Below are 25,934 nucleotides of genomic sequence, written 5' to 3' on the forward strand. Positions count from 1 at the left end.
CTCATCCCAACTGTTTGAAACTTTCAGATGCAGGTGTGGAATGATGTGATCACAAAGCAGCTGGGTCATGTAAAACTTTAAATGGCCTAGTTGTTATATGCATGGTAGTGTGGTGGACTTTTACCTGCCATCTGAAGTGCTCCACAACCATTATGCAAGGGTCAGTTCTGATGATCTGATCAGCTGCTTCCTTTTGTAGGTTTGAGATCTGAAGTACTTCAGGAACAGACAGATGATGGACATTTCAGTGCAAAGGGAACCTCTGACGTACAGGCATTAACCTTTCAGAAACCTTCTGATACTCAGTGGCTTAAAAACAGTGATCCTTCTGAAGCTGTGGTAATAAACGATAGCATGTCAGAACGTCAGAGTGATAAAGGAATTCAATGGGAGCAAGATGAAGTGAAGGTCAGCAGCTTAAATACCGTCAAGATGGAAGGAAACACCAAAGAGAGTCACCAAGAAGTTATGAGCACTGATTGTTATGACCTCTCTTCAATAAGACAAAAGGCTTGTAATGGTCAAGATGAAGATGCCTTCTTCTCTGTAGGGAAAGCATCGTCTATTGGCAGCTCTGATTTTGGCAGTCATTCTGATTTCGACTTAAATATGGATGAAGTAAATGAAATTGATGTGGAAATATTGGTATGTATTGGGATGCTATTGAAATGAATCTGCTTAAAAATATCCAGGAGTAGGTTTATTTTCATTCAGTCATATAACCCAGAACTGGGTCCTTAGCCCACCATGTTAGTGCTGACCAAGAAACCTGAGGCATGCAGACGGAAGGGGGTGCTCTGGTCTCAGCTAGGGTTCCAGAGCTCCCTAATGTCATGGAAGAGGATTGGCCCGGGTTGTAATGTACTCATCTCATTCAATCAGCACTTGTTCCATAGACGCCTTTGCCTTTGTGATTCAAGTCGTTGTCAGAATAGCTGTAGAGGTTAAGGAATTCCTGCCTCCTCTACCCCCAAGGCAGTGCTTTTCAGATACCAATCTTTTGGCTGAAAAATAAATCCTCTTGAAATCCCATCCTTTATCCAAAACCTATGAGACATCTGTGTTGCAGGAAGTATTTCTTGCTATCTACCTAGCTGTTCTCTGAAGAGTACTGATAATGAGTGGGCTCACCTGTCTTATAACCATATAACAATTACAATCTTGTAAACACTCTGCACAGAGGAAGGCAATGGCAAACCACTCCTGTAGAAAAAATTTGCCAAGAGTGATCTTGGTCATTGTAAAGACTACGATCGCTCCATCATGAGGTGGCACATAACAAACAAACCATACCTATACCCATAAACTTGTAAACCCCTATCATGTTCCCTCTGCCCCCAGCACTCCTGGGAGAAAACACCCAACCTATCCAGTTTCTCTCTATAACTGACACCCACTCCAGCCAAGCTCCTAGTAAAACTGCATCCTCTCTAATGCAGTCACAATTTTCCTATAGCATGGCATGAACAAATGCACAGACTATTCCAGCTAGTGTTTTCAGAATGTATAACCACCTTACTTTTGAAGTTTGTGCTCAGTCTAATGCAGGCAAATGTTTGCAGCTTTCATTGCAACAAATTCCAAAGATTGAAGGGATTGGCACAGGTTATAATGTCATCCTATTAGACCAATATGTGTGTGGGTGCTGGAGGAAGTTTTGCTTTGGAGGGAGCTGCTGTGGATAGAGCACTTGTCCATCTGTAAAGTGTTGGTTGGGTAAGTTGGTTGTGGATAATTCCAACTATTATTAATACAGTAACTCTAATCATTATTACTATCCCTACAGACTCATTCAGAGAGTGAAAATGTGGATTTTGAGATGGAGGATGATGAAGTAAATTATGACCTCTCAGTGTGTGAGAAATTATGTGCACCTCCCAGGTCAGTGCAAAGATTCTAACAATTGCTATCATTCTGTTTTCTAGAAAAAGTTTTGAAACAAATTTCCCTCAGGATTAATAAAGTATATCTATCTATCTAAATCAAGTGTATGCAATTACAGCTTTGTTCTTGGAAAAAGTCATGGTGAAGATGTGCCCCTTTAAAGGGCTTCTTCATAAGGTCGCGGCATTGATATGTCTGTGCCAAGGAGTCACTTGCAACTGAATTAGCTTGGCAAATTTCCCTTCAAGTGACACAGAGCTCGTATATGATGGTATATGAATCAGCTCAGATTTATGGGTAGGAAGTGAATGAATGTCGGGAGCGGGACTTCGAGGGTCCAATCATGGCTTGGAGTGAAGGGGTTATGTCAGAGAGTTGCTGTTGTGGGAAGTGAAGCTAAGTAATGTGACTTCGTTGAGTGAGATGTCAGCCCAAGTAACTGTATGAGAAACCTGGTTTCCACATGTAAATAACAACTTCCTTTGCTCAGAATTACAGATACATGTCTCCCTTGTAAGAGGATTGATGTCATTTAATGCATGGCAGCACTAAATGTGGCACACAGTTAATTTCTTCCAAATGTCCGAGTTTCCGTCCTGATGAAGAGCCTCGGTGAAAAGCTTTGACTGTTTACTTTTTTCTGTAAATGCTGTCTGGCATGCTAAGTTCCTTCAGCGTTTTGTGTGTTGTCCTAATTTCTAGATTACTGGCTATTTTGCACGGCAAAAGTAATTGGTAACATAGTTGTATGATGGCAGATACAGGACAGGAGAACAGGACTGTTGTATTAGGATGCAGAAATTTTAAATGAGAATAGGAATATGGTTCCAGGGACAAAAAGTGGAGCAGAGGGGCTGTTGTATGCTTCCATTTGTAACTGTCCAGTGTCAATCAAATAATCACTTGGCACAGTGATTTGTCTTGTCCCACACAGACACTTCCGTTGTGGATGCAGGTCAGCGGGACTAGGCAGATTAGGTCAGCATACACTAGATGGGCTTAAGGGCCTGTTTCTGTGTTGTAGTCTTCCATGGCTCTATGACTCTGTGCTCCATAATTGTGCATTGTAATCAATGAACATTTATTCATTTATTTCATTTATTGTTCAATTGTTCATTTATAATGAACATTTATTTTGTTTAGGTGGCATTTTCATAATTATTCACAATCGCACAAGGTTCCACGCAAGAAAAGGGTAAGCCCCGATAGTGTTGATTTAATCATGTCCTGTATTTATTTAAGTTGTGGCTGTTCTAGTAAGATGCTTATTTTATAAAGTGTCTTGAAAATAGAATGATAAAATCATAAAATATTGGAGAATATTACCCTTATCCAGCTGGTATAAACCCAGTGGCCAGCCTCTTCCCCATTTCAGTGAATGTTATTATTTGGAGTCGTATCCTCCAGTAGTTTCGAAGACATAATGGTACTAGACACTAGAATACTACAGCACAGTCCAGGCCCTTCGGCCCTCGATGTTGTGCTGACCCATATATTCCTTTTTTAAAAAAATGTACTAAACCCACACTACCCCGTAACCCTCTATTTCTCTTTCATCCATGTGACTGTCCAAGAGGCTCTTAAATACCCCTAATGTTTTAGCCTCCATCACCATCCCTGGCAAGTCATTCCAGGCACCCACAACCCTCTGTGTAAAAAAAACTTACCCCTGATGTCTCCCCTAAACTTCGCTCCCTTAACTTCGTAGCGTAGAGGTTCGGAGTTCAATTCCAACACTCTCTGTGCGTCCTCCCATTGGAATGTGTGAGTTTCCTCCAGGTGCTCCTGTTTCCTCCCACAGTCCAAAGACGTACCAGGTAGGTCAAATGGCCATTGTAAACTATTCCATGATTTGGTTAGGGTTAATCTGCACTGTATAGCCAAATAACTAAATAGATAGACGTGTGCTCCTGACAGTAACTACCCAAAACTCTATCAATGCTGTCTGTGTGAAATATCCCAAGACCACTGACAGGAAAAGTGAGCGTTATATCAGTAACCTCCCCAGGCCAGCAACCCCAACACTGAGAACCTAGTTACACTAAGCCATCCTTCAGTGGGCAGGCCATATCATTTGAATACCTGACACCAAATACTGGAAACAACTACACTCCATTGAGGTTTATCATAGTGAAGTCAGATATGTCGAGCATTGTCTCAGAACATCCTTGCAAAAAACATTCTTGGCTCAATCAGAGAATGGAATAAAAGTATCCAGGAAGGCGCTGAGAGACCTTGGTCTCCTCTGGGGCCTGCATGGGCCAGGGAAAATGGTGGGAAAGAAAACCTCTTGTCATGCTGATCTCCAGCACCTCGGCAGAGCTTACAGATCCATATGCATCCATTCATCCTACTAGGAACTCAAGAGTTCCTCAGCAACTGCCAAGGTGGTTGATCATTTGGCAGAGAATTATTGCAGAAGATGCCACACTTCTGCAAAGCCTTTTGTAAACTAACCTGCCCCTTCGTTCTTTTTGTGGTCTTTGTGCTCTCATTACTGTTTTGCCACCTGCTGCATACATATTGTGACAATAAGTTCAAACGCATTTGTAGGTTTTTCATTATCTAAATACTTTTAAGGTCTTGGGAGCCAACCATACATATAAGATCTGAACAATTGCTGGTTGTGAAAATTATTACTTTACTAAAAAATACACTTTTTGTATTGTCTAATAAATAAAAGTTCCAGTAGCTGTGGATTTTCTTGACAACAATTCACTGTGTGTTGTTTTTTTTTTATTGGGCAGCGGATTATAAAGACACGAAATTCTGCAGATGCTGGACATCCATTGCAACACACACAAAATGCTGGAGGAGCTCGGCAGGTCGGGCAGCATATACTGAAATGAATATACAATTGACATTTTGGGCCAAGGCCCTTCATTAGAACTGAAAGCTAGATAGGTGAAACCTGGTAGTTGGGAGGAGGGGGATGAAATAAGAAGCTGAGAAGTGATAGTTGGAAAAAGTAAAGGGCTGGAGAAGAAGGAACTTGATGGGAGAGGAAAGTGGATAATGGAAGAAAGGGAAGGAGGAGGAGGCACCAGGGGAGGTGATGGGCAGGTGAGGAGAAATGATAAGGTTCCAGAGTGTGGAATTATGGAACGAGGAGGATAGAAAAAAATTGCTGAAAGTTGGAGAAATCTTCAGGTTAAAGACTACCCATATGGAATGTGAGGTGTTGGTCCTCCAACCTGCCCTCAGTGTGGCAGAAAAGTAGGACATGGACCAACATCAGAATGGGAATAAGGATAGAAATTAAAATGGTTGGCCACTGGGAAACTGCTTTTTGCAGGTGGAACGGAGAGTGGTCCCCTAATCTACGCAGGGAAGCAAAAGATTTTGTGTGAAATTAAAATAACCTCAGTTTGAAATTAGTGCAGATTGTAAATCATTTGAATTATTGTAGTATACAGCAAAGAAATGGGGCTTATCAGCCCACATCACATACTTGAAGTATTGGGAGTAGGTTTAGGTCCTCTATCTCAGAAAGGATGTGTTGGCATTCGAGATGGTCCATATGAAGTTCATGAGAATGATCCCAACATGCTAGGAATGAAAGCGTTAACGTGAGGAACGTTTGATCACTCTGGGCCTGTAACCCCTGAAGTATATAAGAATAAGGGAGTATCTTACTGAAACCTATCAAATATTGAAAAGCCTAGGCCCTAGATAGAGTGTATGTGGAGAGGATGTTTCCTATAATGGGGGAGGCTAGGACCTGGGGCGCAGCATCAGAATACAAGGATGTTCCATTAGAACATAGATGAGGAGGAATTTCTTTAGCCAGAGGGTGGTTAATCTGTGGAATTCATTATGATGTATGGCTGTGGAGGCCATCAGTGGGTATACTTAAAGTGGAGGTTAATATCTTCTTTGATTAGTAAGGGCATGAAAGGTTACAGGGAGAAGGCAGGAAAATGGGGTTGAGAGGGATAACAAGATGTAATGGAATGGCAGAGCAGACTCCATATTCTTCTGAATGGCCTCATTCTGCTCCTCTGCCGAATGGTCTTATATTAACCATATTTATTTACCGCTCCCATTTGCCCATGTCAGGTGTATATCCCTCTAGGCCGTCCAGGCTGTCCTCCTGCATGATCTCAATATGAAACATCAAATGTCTCTTTGCCTCTACAGATACTGTGTGACTTGTTCAGTTCTTCCAGCAATTTCTTTGCTCCAACATTTGTAGTCTCTTGTGTTTTCCTCTATACTTTTCTTTTCCAAGTACCTGTACAAATGTGTCTTAAACATTGCGATTGTACCTGCCTCCACCAGCTCATTCCAGATGTTTACCACCCCCTGTGCGGAAAAAGTTGTCTCCCAAATCATCTTTAAGATTCAGATCTTCATTCAGTACTTTGAGTGTGCTCATGTTGGTGTCCTGGCTGTTTAATCTCTGCAGTTCAACAAAAGTTTGATCTTTCTATGCAGCATGTTATCTTTAGAAGCAATAACAGGCATTGCCTATGGATGTGATCTTACATTACTGTGCAACGTATGTTGTAGTTTATTTTAAAGAGCGGCATTGTGTCTGACCTACGGAAGACTAGGAAGAATCCACTGCTGCACACCCTGAGAGAGCGAGAATGGCGCAAGCAGATGCAGAAACGTTTCAACGAGCTGAGGGAGCTGCTGTTTCAGGATGAGAGAGTTTCAAAGCGTGCCATCCTCATTGAGGTTGGCTAAAGAATTTCTATGACTTTTATTTCTTTGACTAGCTAAGAATCTTAACAGTTACTGTTCCCTTCAGGTGTATGTTCCATCTTGGTAATGAAGAAATCATAGAAGTAAAGAGCTTTTTATTCCTGCTGTACTGTGCACTGTGACCCACTGTCAAAGGAAGATAATGCATTAAAATATCTGATCCCCAAAGGCAAGGGGGCAAGGCAACAAAATCTGTACCCACTTTATGAAAATAGAACTGTACAGCACTGTATAGGATGTTCAGCCCATGATGTGCTGACCTATATAAACCTATTCCACTGTCAATCTAACTCTTACCTCCTACACTGTCCATTACCTTCTGTTTTTCTTATATGCATGAGCCTATCTAAAAGTCTCTATTGTATCATTCTCTACCACCACCCCAGGCAGTGTATTCCAGGCACCCACCACTCTTGTTATTATAGTAAAAAAAAAAAAACCTCTGAAATTACCTGGGGGGTAAAAAAGATGCTGGCTGTCCACTCTGTCTCTCATAATCTTATACAGCTGTGTCAGGTCATCTCTTATCTTCTGTCACTCCAAAGAGAAAAGCCCTAGCTTGTTCAACCCATCTTCATAAGACATCCTGTAATCCAGCCAGTAAAGTTTCCACATCCTTTCTATAGTGAGAGTGCCAAACTGACCGCAATACTGTTCTGTGGTCTACTGGAGTTTTGTATAGGCGCAACGTTACCTTGTGTCTCTTCAACTCATTCCCCTTACTAATGAAGGCCAGCATATAATCCTTCTTAACCATCCTATTGACTTGCCTGGCAAGTTTGAGAGATCTGTAGACTTGAATCATAAGATCTCTCTATTTCTCTGCACTGCTAAGAATCCTGCCATTAACCCTGTACTCCTTCAGATTTCTGCCTACTCCTGCTCCACTCACTTTTCTTCCCCTCCTATCCCTCCTCCCCCCACCCCCCCCCCCGCCTCGCCCCGGTTCAGTTCCTTCCCTCTTACGTGCGCATATGCGCAATACTTCACATGCTGTCGATCTCCTCAACAAGTTTCAATTCCCTGGCCCTGATTGCCTCATTTTCACCATTGATGTCCGATCCCTGTACACTTCAATCCCCCAGCAAGAAGGCCTTAAAGTTCTCTGCTTCTTCCTTGACAGCAGACTTGACCAGTTCCCCACCATCATCACTCTCCTCCATCTGGTGGAACTGCTCCTCGCCCTCAACAATTTCTCTTTCTTCAAACTCGGGGTGTAGTCATCGGCCCCAGTTATGTGCCTTTGCATTGGCTACGTAGAACAGTCCATGTTCCAAGCCTTCCCTGGAAATGCTCCCAGATCTGTCTGCGCTTTATAGGAGCTGCTACTTGCACTCAGGCTAAGCTCATCAATTTTATCAACTTTGCCTCCAATCTGCCAGCCTTCTCTTAAATTCACTTTCTGGTGTCCACTTATGACACCACTCTCCCCTTTCTCAATCTCTCGGCCTCCATCGCTGAAGATAAACTGTCTACCAACATCTTTTATAAACCCTTTAATTCCCATGGCTGTTTTAACTATATCTCTTCCCACCCTGTCTCCGGTAAAAATACCATTCCCTTTTCTCAGTTCACATTTTTACCTCCCCCACTTCCCTCTTTCCAGAGCGATTGCTCGCTCTGTGATTTCCTTGTCCATTCGTCCCTCCCTACCAATCTCTCTCCTGGCACATAGCCCTGCAAGCGGTAGAAGTGCTACACCTGCCCATTCAGAGCCCCAAGCAGTCCTTGTAGCTGAGGCAGCACTTCACCTGTGAATCTGTCATTGTCACCTCCTGTATCTGGTGCTCCCAATACAGCCTCCTCTACATTGCTGAGACCCAGCGTAGATTGGGGGACTGTTTTGACAAGCATCTTAGCTCCATCCACGAAAAGCATAATTTCCCAGTGGCCAACCATTTTGATCTTTATCCCCCTTCTGACATGTCGGTCCATCGCCTCCTCTTCTGCCACTCTCACGTTAGAGGAGCAACACTTCATATTTCTTCTAGGTAGTCTCCATCCTGATGGCATGAACATTGATTTCTCTAACTTCTGGTAATTTTTTCCCGTCCCTCTTCCTCCCCCCCCCTTCATTTCTGCACTCTGGTTTCTTGCCTCTTCTCACCCGCCCCAGTACCCGCCTCTTTCCTCCCCCCCCCCACACACCTTCCCTTTATCCCATGGCCCACTCACCTTTTCTGTCAGATTCCTTCTTCAGCACTTTGCTTTTCTACTTACCCACCTCCCAGCTTCTTCATCTCCCCACTCACCTGTCTTCACCTATTGCTTTCTAACTTGCCTAGTTCACCTCTTGCCCCACCTTTTCATTTTTGTATCTTCCTCCTTCCTTTCCAGTCCTGATGAAATGGGTTTATTTTTTATTTAACGATACAGTGCAGATTGGACCCTTCGAGGCCATGCCACACTGGCAATCCCCGATTCACCCTAATCACAGGACAATTTACAATGACCACTTAACCTACTCAATAAGTCTTTAGACTTTGGGAGTAAACTGGAGAACCCGGCGAAACCCCGTGCATTCCACAGGGAGGACGTCCAGAGACTCCTTACATAACGGCTCAGGAATTGAATTCTGATCTCTGGAACACTCTAAGCTGTAGTAGTGCCGTGCTAACCAGTATGCTACCTCGTGTGTGTGTTGCTCTGGATTTCCAGCATCTGCAAGATCTCTTGTGTTCAAGTTTGATCTTTCACAGTATATCACTTCACATTTCTCAGCATTGAATTCCATCTGCTACATCTCCACCCAACTCTGTGTCCATTTGTGACCTTCAACACCTCCAACCTTTGTGTCATCTGCAAACTTACTAACCCACCCTTCCAATTTCTCAACCATGTAATTTATATTTTAAAAAATCACACAACAGATCATGCAGAGCACTGCTTGTCACTGACATCCAGACAGAATATGTTCCATCTACTATCACCCTCTGCCTTCGGTGGACAAGTCAATTCTGAATCCCTATAGCCAAATTTCCCTGGATCCCATGACTCATGACTTTCTAGATGAACATATCCTGTCAAACTCCTTACTAAAATCCACATACACCACACGGTACATACAACATACGGCCGTATAGTGATTAGCACAACACTTTATAGTACAGGCAACCCGGGTTTGATTCCCACCACTGCCTGTAAGGAGTTTGTACATTTTCTCCGTGACCGTGTGGGTTTCCTCCCACAGTCCAAAGATGTACCGGTTGGTAGGCCAAATTGGTCGTTGTAAGTTGTCCCGTGATTAGATTACGAGTAAATCAGGGGTTGCTGAGTGGTGAGACTCAAATGGTCTAGAAGGGCCTACTTCGTGCTGAATCTCAATTTTAAAAAAAAATCCATTGCTCTTCCTTCATCAGTTTGTTTTGTCACCAATTTGTTACAATGCTATCTTGACTATCCCTAATAAAGCTATGCTTCTCCACATGGTTGTAAATCCTGTCCATAAGAATCTTCTCCAATAGTTTGCCCACCACTGATGTAAGAGTCTCTGGTCTCTATTTGCCAGGATTATCTTGAACAACATTTGTCATCTTCCATGCAACAATCATTGTCAGTGCCCCAGCAATCTCTCCCCTTGCTTCCAGTAGTAACCTGGGATATATCCCACCCAACCTTGGGGACTTGTCTATGTTAATATTTCTCAGAAGCTCGAACAGTACCTCTTTCTTAATGTTAACATCCTCCAACATGTGACCTCACATTTGTCAACGTTCCTGGTAGACATTGAAGCAAAGTATTCATTGAGAACCCCCATCTCTTCCACTTACAAGCATGTTTCCTCCCCTCACACTAGATATCCTCCTGCTCTTCACATATGTGTTGAACACCTTGGGGTTTTCCTTAATCCTGCTTGTCAAGGTTTTCTCATGTGCCCTTAATCTTTACTCAGTCTCTTAAACTCCTTCCTGGCTATCTTATAAATCTCAAGAGCCCTGTCTGATTTTTGCTTCTTTAACCTTAAGTATGCTTTCTTTCTCCTCTTGAATAAACATTCCACTTCTCTTATCAACTATGGTTCCTTTACCATCTTTGTTTCTCTCTCAGCCAAACACACCTGTCCAAATCCTCAAGCAAGTATCCCTAAACAGCTTCCAGATTTCTGCTGGGCATTTCCCTGTAAACATCATTTTCCAATTTATATTTCTGGTTTATCAACATCATAATTCACACTCCCCTGATAAAATATTTTCCCATTTCATTTGCTCATATCCTTGTCCATGGCTATGCTGAAGGTCAGGGAGTTGTGTTGCTCCCTATCTCTGTTGTCGCCTACTGAAGATCTGTCACCTGACCAGGTTCATTGCCTAATACTAGATCCAGTGTGGCCTCTTTCGTAGTCTACTTGTCTGCATACTGTGTTAGGAAATGGTCCTGACACATCTAATTGATTCTACCCAGTTAAACCTTTTGCACTAAGGAGACAGCAATCAATATTTGGGAAGTTGTTATCAGTTGTGAAAACAACCTTCTTGTTTTTGTATCTTTCTAGTATCTGGTCTTTGAACCCTGAATTATGTAAAGTTTTTTTTATTATTTTTTCGTGTGACCCTCACATGCTGAAGCTGATGGCCATTCCTTTTCCCACAGTCACTAAGATTTACTGTACCTAGAAAATAATATTTACATCTGTGTTATTTGTCTTCCTTTTGTTTATCACACAGATTCAGCTAGGTTGGGTTCAATGCCAGCTGGGTGGGGTTCAGTACTATAACTTGCACGCTTTTTTCAGTTCCAAGCTGCTAAAGGGAAAACTTCCCATACAAACCTCAGTGTAGATTGCTGGACTCTAGACTCACTGTGATCACCTCCTTCCCTCCTTGAAACCACAGTCTGTTTCACCATGCCCCAGAATCAATGCATTTAGATCACCCACATTTCATTTACACTCAACAAACTTTTTTGTAACATCTCATTGTTAATGTAAACTGACTTGTAAGTTCCAACCTCGGTTAGGTTCAGACTTTTTTTTGAAGTTGGATTCTGTCTCCAAGTTGTACTAATTATGTGAATGCTGTTTACAATACAGTAAACTGTAAATCCAGCATACTTGGTACTGGATTGATACAGTGCCAATAAAAACTATTTCCCTTCCACCCTTGGAAGTTTTCATGTTTTATTTTCTTACAACATTGAATCACTGGATTTAATTTGGCTTTTTTTGTCACTGATCAACTAGAAGACTCTTTCGTGTCAGTGAAAACTGATCTGTACAAAGTGGTCTAAATTAATTACAAATATAAAACAAAATAATTGATTGCATAAGTATTCACCCCCTTCAAGTCAGTATTTAGTAGACGCACTTTTGGCAACAATTTCAGCCCTGAGTCTGCATAGGTAGCTCTCAGTCAGATTGCATGGGGATTGTGAGTGAACAACCCTTTTCAAGTCCATTCAAAAATTCTCAATTGAATTAAGGTCTGGGCTCCAACTTGGCCACTCCAGGACGTTAACTTTGTTGTATTTAAGCCATTCCTATGTAGCTTTAGCTTTTTGCTTGAAGTCATTGTCTTGCTGGAAAACAAATCTTCTCCCAAGTCGCAGTTCTCTTGCAGACTGCATCAGGTTTTCCTTCAGGATTTCCCTGTATTTTGTTGCACTCATTTTATCCTCTACCTTCACGAGCCATCCAGTGTTTGCTGCAGTGAAACATCCCCACAGCATGATGCAGCCACCACCATGCTTCACAGTAGGGATGGTGTGTTTTTGATGATGTGCACCAAACATAGCGTTTAGTCTGGCCATAAAGCTCAATTTTGGTTTCATCAGACTATAGAACCTTCCAGCTGACTTCAGAGTCTCCCACGTGCCCTCTGCCAAACTCTAGCCAAGATTTCATGTGAGTTCTTTTTTTCTCTTTGCCACTCTGGTATAAAACTGTGACTGTTGAAGCACCTGGGCAGCAGCTGTTGTATGCGCAGTCTCTCCCATCTCTGCCACTGAGGCCGGCAACGTGGGGCTTCCCTTACTAGTCATCTTCTTGCACAGTCACTCAGTTTCTGAGGATGGCCTGCTGTAGGTGATTTACAGCTGTGCCCTATTCTTTCCATTTCTTACTCTAATAGATATTCAGTGACTTGGAAATTTTCTTGTATCTATCTCCTGACTTGTGCTTTTCAATAACCTTTTCATAGAATTGCTGGGAGTGTTCTTTTATTTTTATGCTGTAGTTTTTGCCAGGATACTGACTCGCCAGTAGTTGGACCTTCCAGATACTGGTGTATTTTTACTGCAATCAATTGAAACACCTTGACTGCACACAGGTCTCCAAAAATAGATCCCCCTTTAACTAATTATGTGACTTCTAAACCAGTTGGATGCACCAGTGATGATTTGGTGTGTTATATTAAGGGGAGGGGGGTGCAAATACTTGTACAATCAATTGTTTTATATTTGTTATTAATTTAGATCATTTTGTAGAGATCTGTTTTCACTTTGACATGAAAGTGTCTTTTTCTATTGATCAGTGTCAAAAAATTAAATCCACTGTGATTCAATGTTGTAAAACAATAAAATATGAAAACTTCTGGGGGGGGGGTGAATATGTTTTATAGGTACTGTAGATGTTTGAGACTGTTGGATATTGATTAATACTTTTTAACGTAGTATAACTTAGACAGTGAACCTGATTAATTTAGAGAGAGCATAGGGAACCAGGTGTCAGGGAGTTTAGCAGAGGAGGACCTGACCAGCTTCACAACATGGGGAATGTGCCCCTGGTGTGTTTAAGGGAACCCAAGAGTTGGCATCCTGTGACCCAGAATAAACCAATTAAAACAAAGCAATGAACTATTGGCACTGTCTACTGACATAACAATGAGCATTTCATTCTGCAAGTAGGACACTGCCTCTTTGTGTATACACACACAGCACAGCCAGCCGTGGTGTTTTATTTTCTGCAGGGTATACAATGTATAGAATTAGGGCTGGGCCAGTTGGTTCCTTGTGTCTGCTTCAGCTTATGCCTCAGTGCATTTTCCTGTAGAAACTTCATACCCCTTTATTCCCTTCATATCTAAATTTAGTTTTCTGTAGGAATAGAAGTTCCAACAGATAATTGCATAATTGATGCTTCATAGTTCAAAGTAAATTTATTATCAGTGTAAATTTATAATCACCATATGCAATCTTGAGATTCATTTTCTAGCAGACATTCACAGAACAAAGAAATACAATAGATTCAATGAAAAACTACACAAACACTGACAAACAATCAATGTGTAAGAGAGGACAAACTGGCACCTGAGGGTCCTGCTTTGCCGTCCCAATGGCAGCAGCAAGAAGAGAGCACAGCCTGGATGGTGGGGGTCCTTGATAGATGCTGCTGTCTTGTAGCAATGTTCCTCGTGGATGGGCTTTTCCTGTGATGGGCAGGGCTGTATCCACTACTTTTTGTCGTTCTTGGGCATGTTTCCATAGCTGCCGTGATACAGTCTGTCTGGATATTTGGAGTTACTCTTGTACCTTACATAAGAAAATAAAGTATGTATACCAACCTTACTAAAAAGTCAAAGGAGCTGTAGGAGTGATGGAAAGAAAACACCACGTAGTACTCACTTGTTCCTGATGAATATTTGCTGATAACATTGATTGGTAGGCAGAAAGTTGTGTTGATACAGATGCTGGTTGGAGTGTTTCAGAATCTGCTGCTGCACTGATTTCACTATGTACGAAGCAAGAATGACAACAGAGTAGTATGATTAAATGATTTTACTGAGTTATATTGATAATGGTACACGCTGGGCAACTTGTAATGAACCCAAGCTCACCGAGACCAAAACATAAAGCACTCGAAAGCCTGCACCAAAAAGAGGGTCTCCTGCATGTGGAAGGCCCAGTCGATTCACCACATGATCAATTGGCTGCATGCACACTTGTATTCTTGCAATTGATCTGATACGGTTCACATACTGTCCAGAGTCTGGCAATCTACATAAGATATTAATGACATGCAGCCAGAAAAACACTGAATTTTATGAGTATTAAAATGATGTAAATTTATGGATATTTACAACATTTTGTATTGTTATAACTTTTTTTTTGTGGCTTGTACTGATGTACAGCAGTGTTAATACCAAGCTTTTGATTACATCATTTTGTTGATTCCTGACAGAGCATCAACGAAATCCATAATTTGTGTCAACAAAGCCGCAAACTGTGTATGGAGAAGAAGCTGCTGATGAAAAAGCACAAGGCATTGTTGAAAATAATTTCAGTCCTCTCAGGTATACTGCCTATGAGCATTTGTTAATTTTAATTCTTAAAGAGTTAAAGACCAAACTAGATAAAATAGCTGTGTTAAATTTAGTTAATCTAGTAATGCTGTAAATATTCGCCTGTGATGGTTTGCAGTATTTGTCGTTGATTGCATTGTGTAAACTTTTCAATCCAGAGTGCTAAAAACAGCTCTGTGAAGAGATATGAGATGGAATTGTTTACCGAATTATTCACTGCAAGCATGTCATTTTGCTAAGATGTGTAAACTTTGCACAAACGTAGACCAGACAAACCGAATAATAGACGCCATTCAATATGTTAGGCCAGTGTCAGATCTGTGAAAGGTTTGACCAAATTATCCTACCTCTGTACTGTACCTTTGCACATATGTATTTATGCATATGACAATAAACTCAAAGCTTCAAAGATTCAATTTAATGTCAGAAATGTATACAATATACATGCTGAAATGCTTTTTCTTCACAAAACATCCACGAGAACAGAGAAGTGCCCCAAGAATGAACGACAATTAAACATGAGAACCCCCGAAGTCCCCCCTCCGGCAAAACAAAAAGTCCACCTGAAACAGAGCACAAGTGTGAGCTAAGCAATAGCAAAGACACAGACCTGGCAGTTACCCTAAAGACTCGTAATTCATCCGCTATTCAGCAACCCAAATATTTTTCTCCCTCTTTGCCCCCCCCCCCCATTTTCACAGCGAGCTGGAGACATAACAATCGGCTGGTTTATGATGTTAAAAAGGTCAGTTTCGTCGCTTCTTACGAGCTTTGTGCCCGAAGATCGCAAAGATCTTGGGTCTTTGGGCCCACAGCGAAAGATTTTCCAGCCTCCCCGACAACACACGAGTCTCCTGCCATGACACTAACCCTCGATCCGCCCGTCTCCAGAGCCCCGAGATCTTATACTTCCGAGCACTAGGCCACCTCTCAGGCCTAACCCTTAACCCTTGGCATACCGAACATTGGCCGGTCCTGAAACCCCAATGGGTTCCATTCCCGCAACAAACCGAAGCGATCGTGTAACTCCAGGTTAGGGTCTTCAAAAGAACCCTGAAAGGGAAAAATAAAGATATGAAAGATGGAAATAGAGCTGTTTTCTGAAGATGTAAGCAAAGGAGTCGCCGTTCAGTGCCATCTTAACTCTGCCTCCATCTATACAGGGTGTACAGTTTAACTCCACTGTAAACTTGACTTTGATCTTCATTGCACCTCTCCCCTGCACCCCAGCTATCCTCCTTTTTCCCCTTTAACCATGGTCAAAATGTGAGAATTCATCCTTGTATATTTTCTGTGGTGGATAATGGGGTCTTTCAGCCTGTTCAGTCTGTGCTGTTCCTCTGAGCAATCAGATTAAAGTTAAAGTTTAATTATCATTCAGCCATACATAATAACAGCCAAACGAAACAGTGTACCTCCAGAGCCAAGGTGCAAGACACATTAACAACCCACACTACACTGCACATAGCGCAAGTACCGCATGTGGTTACTATTTCAGGAAAAAAAAACAGTCGCAAAGAGAAAAATAATATAGCCAGATTCTGTGGCATGACTAGGTTCATGGCAAGTTGTCCTGGTCCAGCTTGTTGTTCTACCAAATGAACACTGGAAGGCAGCACTGCCTCAGCGTCTCCTCCCATGGCTGGCTACCGCAGTCAGCCTTGCAGCCTCAGCCCAGGCCTAGACTTCACCACAACTGAGGCAACACGGCCCTCCAGCTGTCATTCTCACCAATGAACCAGTGAATCAGACTTGCAGTATTCTGTGTTACCAATGTCCAACAGGGTCTTGCGATCAGAATAAAAACATCCAAGATAATCACTCACACTGTGCGCCTTCTCAGCACAACATTACACAACAGTTCCAGGCGACAGCGCAACAGCCAGACGCAGTAAGTCCAACTCAATTACTATCAAGTAATAGATGGGATAGTCTTGCCGTACTTGATCTTCTTAGTATCCCCCTTCCACTATCCACTTCACCTTGCACTCTGATTCTTCTGAAGCCCACCAGCACAAACCTGCTAACGATTGTGGCTCTGGGACGTGCAAACTCTGCACAGATGGCTGCTGAGGTCAGAATTGAACTGTGGTCACTGAAGCTATGAGGCAGCAGTGCTGCCTGTCGTTGTACTATACTCGTTAAGGTGAATTGAGCTGGTACTCTCTATTAGTCATGATAATAAATGCTCACTAGTGAGTTAGTGGGTACCTTGTGCTACGTGGCTAATTGAAGTCAAAAATAGTTCTCTTTTGTTAACTTTTAGTGCCTGCCCACAAGCTTTCAATGTACATAAGCCTCTGAACTTTAGTAGCCAATAATATGCCGACAATCTACACAAACATGCCAAAGTTGTGAGAATTATTTGTCTTTTTATGAATTCATCCTCTTAATTAAGCTTTTTAAGAATTAGAAGGCCAAGTCCTGATGTCTTCAGAATAACAAGTTTTTGAGTGATATTTGCATGTAGTGTAGTAGTTAGCACAACAAAGTACAAAGAAAATTTTATTATCAGAGCATATGTATGTCTCCACGTACGACCCTGAGATTCATTTTTCTGTGAACTGCTAAGGAAGTAGAGGCACTCCTGTACTTTCTTCGCAATTGTATTTATATGCTGGATCCAGGACAGGTCCTCTTAAGTAGTAATATCCAGGTATTTAAAGTTCCCCCTCTATACCTCTGATTGATGAGGACTGGCTCATGGACCTCTAGTTTCCCTTTCCTACAGTCTACAAATGTTTTACGTACAGGCAGCCCAGGTTCAAGTCCCGTCACTGCCTGTAAGGAGTTTGTATGTTTTTGCTGTGACTGCATAGGTTTCCTCCCACAGTTCAAAGACGTACCGGTTTGTAGGTTAATTGGTCTTCGTAAATTGTCCTGTGATAAGGCTAGGGTTAAATCATTTCCATAGCTGCTGCCTGACCTGCTGAGTTCCCCCAGCATTTTGTGTGTGTTGATCAGAATTTGCCCGTGTGCACACATTTTGAAAATCTGGTTGCTAATGTGAAAGTGAAGGTCCTTATGTGTCAACTTTCTGGAACCATGAATCGCTAAGTTGTGATTAGCTAAGTCCACATGGTTCAAAAGGCAAACTTAGGAACATCGTGTTGTTAACAGTATCTGGTGCAAACAGACTAATTGTGAATTTCACGTATGTTAACAGCTGAGAAGAAAGTTAAGAATCAGAAAAGTAGTGAGAAGAATCCTCAGGACTGTGAACATAATGGAGCCACTGTTTCTACAGGACAGCCTGTAAGTATGTCGTGTTCTTCTCTTAATTGACCCACAAATACATACAGAGTCTAGCAAAATATTTTCCTCTCAAATATACTGTTTCTGTTCTTCCTTGGGAGATAGGGGTACTGGCATCACAAACAGCACATTACACTGTATGTTTCCATGTACATGTGACAGAGCTAATTTTAACCTTAAATTTTATCAGCACTTTTATTTTGTCTAGCCTTGAGTGCTGTTGGGAACATGATAATGAACGAGTCTCCAGAAACAACCTGTCTGTGTGGTATCATGTTGTTGGACAGGGCATTGCAGGACTTTGCTTCAGCAAGGATGAAGGAATGGTGATTGAGGATAGTATATGACTTGGAGGATCCTTTAAACAGTGGTCCTCTCATATGTTCTGCTTTAATTTTCCTGAGTATTAGGGATTTAGGGGTGGGGTTCTGTTCCTTACCCTACTGGTATATGCTACATTTGTGGTTTGCAGGAGGTAGAGTCTGATAGTAATATGACATTGAACAGGTCCTTTTGCCCATCTGTCTGCTAGTTCCAGTGGTCTCTGTTCAGCCCATAACCTTCCAAGCCCTTCCCCTCTGTCTGTATATCTCAGTGCTTATTAAATGTTGCAGTTGTATCCGCTTTGACCTCCTCCTCTGTCATCTCATTCCAGGTCTTCAGTTACCTCTCAGATTTCTTTTAAATTATTTTCGTCATGTCTTGTATCTGTCCCTTTTCATTTCGGAGTCCCTGACCCTCAAGAAGAGAGAATTACTGTCCTCCCTAGCTATAGCCCTCATAATTTCATAAATTTCTCTGCTTTCACCTGTCATTCTCCTGCACTCCAGGGAACAAAGGTCCAGCCTGGCCAACCTTCCGCTATAACTCAGGCCGTCAAGTCCAGGCAGCATCTCCAACTCTCTTCTGCACCCTCAATACCTGTCATCAGCCAGGGTTCTCTGAATTTGGTATGTCTACTTCACCCTAACAGAAACCTGTTGCTCTTGGGCCCTCTGATTCTAGATGTGACCCTTTTAAAAGCCTCCCACTTGCCAACTGGTACTTCGCTGTTAAAGAGTTCCCCCTTCCTTCCATACTAGATCCTGGCTAATGCCCTGGAAGTTCACCCTACGCCAGTTCAGTACTGTAATCTGTTATTACCTTTTTCCATTAACTATTTTAAATGCCTTCCAATGAGCTGCTGTTTTCTCTAAGGTCAGGCTTCTTCATTGTTACTGCTGCCATTCAGTCCAGTATCCCATCAATAATCTGACTGTATGGCTTATAAAGACAAATCGTTAATGTTTTTATGCAGGTTAGTAATCCTGGTCAATGATGAGGCCCTAGACCGTTATGGGAATGGATTTGAAGATTGTGGGAAGTGCTTGGACTCGGTTTTAGTGTTATTGCCTGCTACTTGTGTAATTTAAATGACACTACCCATCGACTGGGTCAACACCAAATACCGTCCAAGTCTTGTTGCATGCATACATCGACTGCTTCGTTATCTGAAGTGTTATACATAGCAGACTATGGTGGGGAAAGTCGCTGCTGATGAAGATAAAAAGGATTAGACAGGTTTTAGGCCTCCTACTAAGACAGGATGTGCTTGCTTGGGGGAGGATCTAGAGGAGGTGCGCGAGAATGATCCTCAGAATGAAAGGATTAATGTAAGAGGCTCTGGGCCTTTACTCACTGGACTTTAGAAGAATGAGAGGGAATCACCTTGAAACTTATCGAATATTGAAAAGCCTAGACAGAATGGATATGGAGAGAATGTTTCCTATAGTGGGTGAGTCTAGGACCAGGGGGCACAGACTCAGAATTGAGGGACGTCCATTTAGAATGGAGATGACCAGGAATTGCTTTAGCCAGAGGGTGGTGAGTCTGTGGAATTCATTGCCACAGGCGGCTGTGGAGGCCAAGTCACTGGGTATATTTAAAGCAGAGGTTGATAGGTTCTTCATTAGTAATAGTGTGAAAGGTTACGGGGAGAAGGAAGGAGAATGGGTTTGAAAGGGGATAATAAATCAGCCGTGATGGAATAGTGAAGCAGACTCAAAGGGCCAAATGGCCTAATTCTGTTATGTCTGATGGTCTCCACCAGTCTACTGCTGAAACAGGTATGGGAAGACCTTCAGCTGTTAAAATAACCAAAGACCATCAGTTACATCAAATGACTTGCACTTTGTGTTTTTTTAGCTGTCATCTGCTGCAAAGGAGAGTAGTGAAGAATCAGCACTCGTACCAATAGCTGGTAAAATTTATCTTGTTTCTCTTCTCCTCTCTCCCACCCCCCCCCCACCCTTCAGTAGCACGTAACAAAACCACATCTCTTTTTGACCTTCCTGATACTGGTTGAGAACCAATTATTAAACTATTTGAAGTAAGATAGTGAAAGAGAAACTTGAAGAGGAATAGTTGCATCACTTCCTGTCCCTTCAAGATCAAGTTATCTCTATTCCACAAAAATACCTCCCTGAAAATCTAAAACATTATCTGGGGCTATCCTTCAAATATAGAAGTAAGATTATCGAGCCAGTTCTGTTCAGAGGTAATATAACAGCAGGGTTGATTAGTCTTTAGAAAAAGATTGTCCAGGCATTTCAGAATTGAATTGCCACCCTATTAGGAATGAAGACTGCCATATTGATATGCTGTTCTATTCACACAGATTTCACTTAAAATATAAAGATGTGTTTTATATGGCATTTTCTCAACCTTGACTTCCTGGACTGTTTTATAACCACTGATGTCGTTTGAAGACCAAGCAAAATCATAAATTCTGAATGAAAGTGGAAGTTTGGGATATATTCAGCAAGTCAGGCAGTGATTGTGAGGAGAGAAACTGTTAATCTTTCAGATCAGTGATTTGGCAATCCTTGAGCATCCCTGATCATAGCTTCAGGCATTAGGATCAAAGCTCTGAATTTTCCATCTGTCTTCCCCCAGCCTATAAAGAGAGTTCTCAAAGTTTCTATTTATACTACATAACATCCAAATTGGAGTATTGGGGACAGCATATTCCATTATTGTAAACAGTTCAGAATCTGCGTTGGAGGTGTTGGGGAAATGGGAATACCCTGCTCCATTATTGTCAGCAGTTTAGAATTCATAGATACAGAGATGTTGGAGTAAATAGGATAAAAGCGAAAAAATTAGTTACAAGAAAGATGGAACAGATGCGTTCTTTTTCATTCTGGATAACTAACGGGATTGACAGCGTTGCTATGGTGAAGGTGTCCCACATGATGATCAGAATTTGGCATCCAACTCAGAGATGGGAGTTGGAGGAGCTTATTAAATAAAGGTATGATGATTAGAGTTGGAGAGTTCCTAGTCACGGCTGAACAACACAGTGGGTTTAAAGCATATTGTCAACATGCTGGAAGTACTGAAGGTCTGGCAAGATCTCCAGAGAATGACTCAGTATCTTTCAGCTAAAGGCCCATGCTCTTTTCCTATGCAGTACTTAACACTATATACGTTATGAATCTGATGACAGCTCCCAAGGCATTCTGAAATGTACATTTAAAAAAAACTATTTCTGATCAGTGTTTGTTTGTCTGCACATGTTGAACACGATTGAAATCATCCAACAGTAAAGACTGAAAATACTGCACCTTATCGGAACATAGTGCAGACCCTTCGCACTGTGATGTTGTGCTGACCTTTTTTCTAAGATTATGAGATGTGCTTGACAACATTAATTTAGGCAGAGATCTTTGTCCTAACTATATGAGAGGTTGCTGCTTAAAAGCCCAAATCTAAAGGTGCAAGGGGCAAGAACTAAGTCAGCTGACAAATAAATACATCCAACAGAGGGACTCCAAAAGTTACTACAGAGTTGCTCTATAAAAAGAGATGAATCACATAATCACAAAACATCAGTGAAGTTAATGTCAGCTTTCTTGTACATCCATTTTTAAGCATCATTGTTCGAAGTATGCCGATTTTAGCTTGATAATGCAATGCACCTGTTGCAGGAACTCCTTTTCATCTTCTCCGTGAGAAAATTGCAGTTCCTTCTCATGGTGAAGAGCTTGGAAGTATCAGTCCTGTTGAACAACCAGAAGGTCGTGGCACCAAACAACTGATGTCAGAGAGTGCTTTGATATGCCATCAAGAGGAGACTCGTTTAACTTTTCCAGGTACAGTAGCTTTTAAAGAGTTTGTCAAGATACTTTTTAAATTCAAGGATGTTGTATTGTGCTGCAGGTTTTCTATGTTTGTATGAAATATGAAATGCAGTCCAGTCCAAAATTACAGCACAGTTGTTGGGAGGGGTGGCTCTTTTAATTTATCAGGTTTAGCAGCTAAAGGGACTTTGTGTTCATTAATGAAGTCACGCCAATAATTTGCTCAGTACTTGGAAAATTATGGAATAACAATGATGTGAGGCATTCTAAATCATGTAATCAATGACAGAGGCATTATTGTATAAATGGGAACAAGAAACAAATTTCACATAAACCCACAGACTAATGCTAGCACATTGGCCACTTTATTAGGTACACCTGTGCACCTGCTCATTAATGCAAATATCTAATTAGCAGTCAACACATAAAAGCACACAAGCCTGGTCAAGAGGTTCAGCTGTGGTTCAGGCAAAATATCAGAATAAGGGAAAAATGTGATCTAAGTGATTTTGACTGGAATGATTGTTGGTGCCAAATGGAGTGGCTTGCATATCTCAGAAACTGATCTCCAGGGATTTTTATACAACAACAGTCTCTAGAGTTTATAGAGAATGGTATGCAAAGCCAAAAACATCCTGTGAGCAGCAGTTCTATGGGCAAAAACACCTTGGTATGAAGAGATCGGGGAGAATCGCCAGACTGGTTCAAGCTGACAGGAAGACAAATAACCAGTTGTTACAATAGTGGTGTGCGGAAGAGCATCTCTGAACACCCCAGCACATCAACGTTGAAGTGGATGAGCTGCAGCAACAGAAGACATGAACATACACTGGGTGGCCACTTTATTGGGTACTTCCTGTACTTAATAACGTGGCCACTGAATGTACTTTAGTGATGTTCAGAGAGGAATGATTCCCATACTGTTTCTTAAACAGTGCCATGGGATGGTTAAGATCAATTGAGGGAGGACGTAACACTCTCTCAGTTCTGCACTGAAATATCAGCACAGATTATGCATCATGTAACTAGAGTGGAATTTGAGCCAGAATATTTCCAAGACCAACACCAGAAAGGTGTCAACTGAGCTGCGAATAAGGTTTAACACACCTAAAGCAGATGAGGAAAGCTGAACTTCTGTGTGTTCTTAAAAATAATTTGTAAGGAGATAGGAAGAGTATGAATAGGATTTATTGCTGAGCTGTGACAGATTTCTGTGTTCAAAGATTGAAAAGAGGTGAAACTTGTGAACTATGTACAGAACGGAATTTGCTGATGTTGGTTTCCCTGGGGTGCTCAGGTCTCTTCTCATGTCCAAGAACATACAAGTTAATAGGTTAATTGGTCACAGTAGATTGTGCCTAGGGGGTAGTCAGTTGATAGAACCTGGGAGTGGTGATAGGAATGTGGGAGAATTACAAGTGTATTGAAACGCTTGAGCATATAGACATTTAAGAAAGAGGATGTGCTGGAGCCTTTGAAAAGAATTAAGTTAGATAAGTCACTGGGATGGGATGAGATATGCCCCAGGCTACTGTAGGAAGCAAGGGAGGAGATTGCTGAGCTTCTTGCATCATCAATAGGGATGGGAGAAGTAACGGAAGTTTGGAGGGTTACAGATATTGTTCCCTTGTTTAAGAAAGGGAGTAGAGATAACCCAGCAAATTATAGACCAGTGAATCTGACTTCAGTGTTGGCCAAGTTGTTGGAGAAGATCCTGAGAAGCAGGATTTTTGACCATTTGGAGAGACTAATCTGATTAGGGATAGTCAGCATGGCTTTGTCAAGGGTAGGTCATGCCTTTCAAGCCTGATTGAATTCTTTGAGGAAGTAACAAAACACGTTGATGAAGGTAGAGCAGTGGATGTAGTGTATATGGATTTCAGTTAGGCATTTGATAAGGTTCTGCATGCAAAGCTCCTTCAGAAAATAAGGCATGGGATTCGAGGAGATCTTGCTTTGTGGATCCAGAATTGGCTTGCCCACAGAAGGCAAAAGGTGGTTGTAGCTGGTTTGTATTCTGCATTGAGGTTGGTGACCAGTGGTGTTCTGCAGGGGTTTGTTGTGGGACCCCTCCTCTTTGAGATTTTTTTAATAAATGACCAGGATGATGAAGTAGAAGGGTGGGTTAGTAAGTTTGTTGATCACACAAAGTTTGGGGGTGTTGTGGATAGTCTGGAGGGTTGTCAGAGGTTGCAGTGGGACATTGATAGGATGCAGAACTGGGCTGCGAAGTAGCAGAGGGACTTCAACCCAGAAAAGTATTAAGTGGTTCATTTTGGTAGGTCAAATTTGAAGATAATATAATATTAATGGTAAGACTATTGGCAGTGTGGAGGATCTGAGAGATCTTGGGGTCCGTGTTGATAGGACACTCAAAGCTGCTGCACAGGTTGACAGTGTTGTTAAGAAGGCGAATGGTTTGTTGGCCTTCATCAACTGTGGGATTGAGTTCAAGAACCATGAGGTAACGTTACAGCTATATAAGTCTTTGGTCAGACCCCACTTGGAGTACTTCGTTCAGTTCTGGTCACCTCACTACAGGAAGGATATAGATGCTATAGAGAGAGCGCAGAGGAGACTTACAAGGATGTTGCCTGGATTGGAAGGTGTACTTTATGAGAATAGGTTGAGTGAACATAGCCTTTTCTCCTTGGAGTGACAGAGGATGAGAGGTGATCTGATAGAGGTGTATAAGATGATGAGAGGCATTGATCGTGTGGATAGTCAGAGGCTTTTTCCCAGGGCTGAAATGGCTAACATAAGGGGACATAGTTTTAAGGAGCTTGGAAGTAGGTACCGAGGGAATGTCAGGGATAAGTTTTTCACGCAAAGTGGTGGGTGCATGGAATGTACTGCCGGCAGCAGTGGTGGAAGTGGATATAAAAGGGTCTTTTAAGAGCTTCCTAGATAGGTACGTTGAGCTTAGAATAGAGAGCTATTCACTTGGGAGATTCTAGGCAGTTTCTAGAGTAGGTTACATGGTCAGCACAACATTGTGGGCCGAAGGGCCTGTAATGTGCTGTAGATTTCTATGTTCTATGTACGTAGGGCAATTTCTAAACAGTAATTCAGAGAGTTAGAGCACAGAACCATCTACCAAATCCATGCTGACCAAAACGTCCATTTACACTAATTGGCAACACTGCATTAACTAAAAGCTTGACGATGAGGCACTCCGTACAGTCAGTGGCCACTTTGCCTCCTGCCATTCAAAAGTAGAGCGTTCCTATGAAACGGTTTGTAAGCCGTAATGTCGTAAAGCGAAGAAGCAATTACCATTTATTTATGTGGGAAAAATTTGTGAGTGTTTGCAAACCCAAAAATAACTACCAAATCATGCCAAATAACACATAAAACCTAAAATAACAGTAACATATAGTAAAAGCAGGAATGATATGATGAATACACAGCCTATATAAAGTAGAAATACTTTTCCACAATCATTGCCGCACTATTCTCCGTAGCGAAAATCTCACACAAGCGCTCTCGGCGAAAACATGGTGCAAGCGCTCTTGGCAAAAGCACTCTGTCCAGTAACCTTTAAGCTATGAAGCTGCTAAATCATACCAAATAACACACAAAAATACAGCCAATATAAAGTAGGAATAATGTTTGTACAGTGTAGTATCACTTACGGGAATTGGGAAGACATCAAGCACACTGATTGTGTGTTAGGCTGAGTCGTCGGAGGTTGGGGTGGTGCAGTGGCCCCCACCCTCCCGGCAGCGAC

General features: G+C 41.9%; 1 protein-coding gene across 6 annotated transcripts in view; it reads left to right on the plus strand.

Moving 5' to 3' along the window:
- Window positions 1–25,934, plus strand: part of LOC134352587 (uncharacterized) — a 124,802-nt gene that overhangs the window by 85,560 nt on the left and 13,308 nt on the right. For 5 of the 6 annotated variants that reach the window (XM_063059854.1, XM_063059852.1, XM_063059855.1 and 2 more), the window contains 9 exons: window positions 200–645; window positions 1,787–1,881; window positions 3,028–3,079; window positions 4,632–4,709; window positions 6,397–6,567; window positions 14,708–14,819; window positions 17,995–18,083; window positions 20,268–20,322; window positions 22,052–22,216. In XM_063059854.1, the coding sequence (XP_062915924.1) occupies window positions 200–645; window positions 1,787–1,881; window positions 3,028–3,079; window positions 4,632–4,709; window positions 6,397–6,567; window positions 14,708–14,819; window positions 17,995–18,083; window positions 20,268–20,322; window positions 22,052–22,216 (1,263 nt within the window). Of the gene's footprint in view, window positions 1–199; window positions 646–1,786; window positions 1,882–3,027; window positions 3,080–4,631; window positions 4,710–6,396; window positions 6,568–14,707; window positions 14,820–17,994; window positions 18,088–20,267; window positions 20,323–22,051; window positions 22,217–25,934 lie in introns of those variants that run through there. The other variant, XM_063059858.1, reaches the window with a different exon arrangement.

This window comes from Mobula hypostoma, chromosome 10 (assembly GCF_963921235.1).
Source record: "Mobula hypostoma chromosome 10, sMobHyp1.1, whole genome shotgun sequence".
NCBI classification, from domain to species: domain Eukaryota; kingdom Metazoa; phylum Chordata; class Chondrichthyes; order Myliobatiformes; family Myliobatidae; genus Mobula; species Mobula hypostoma.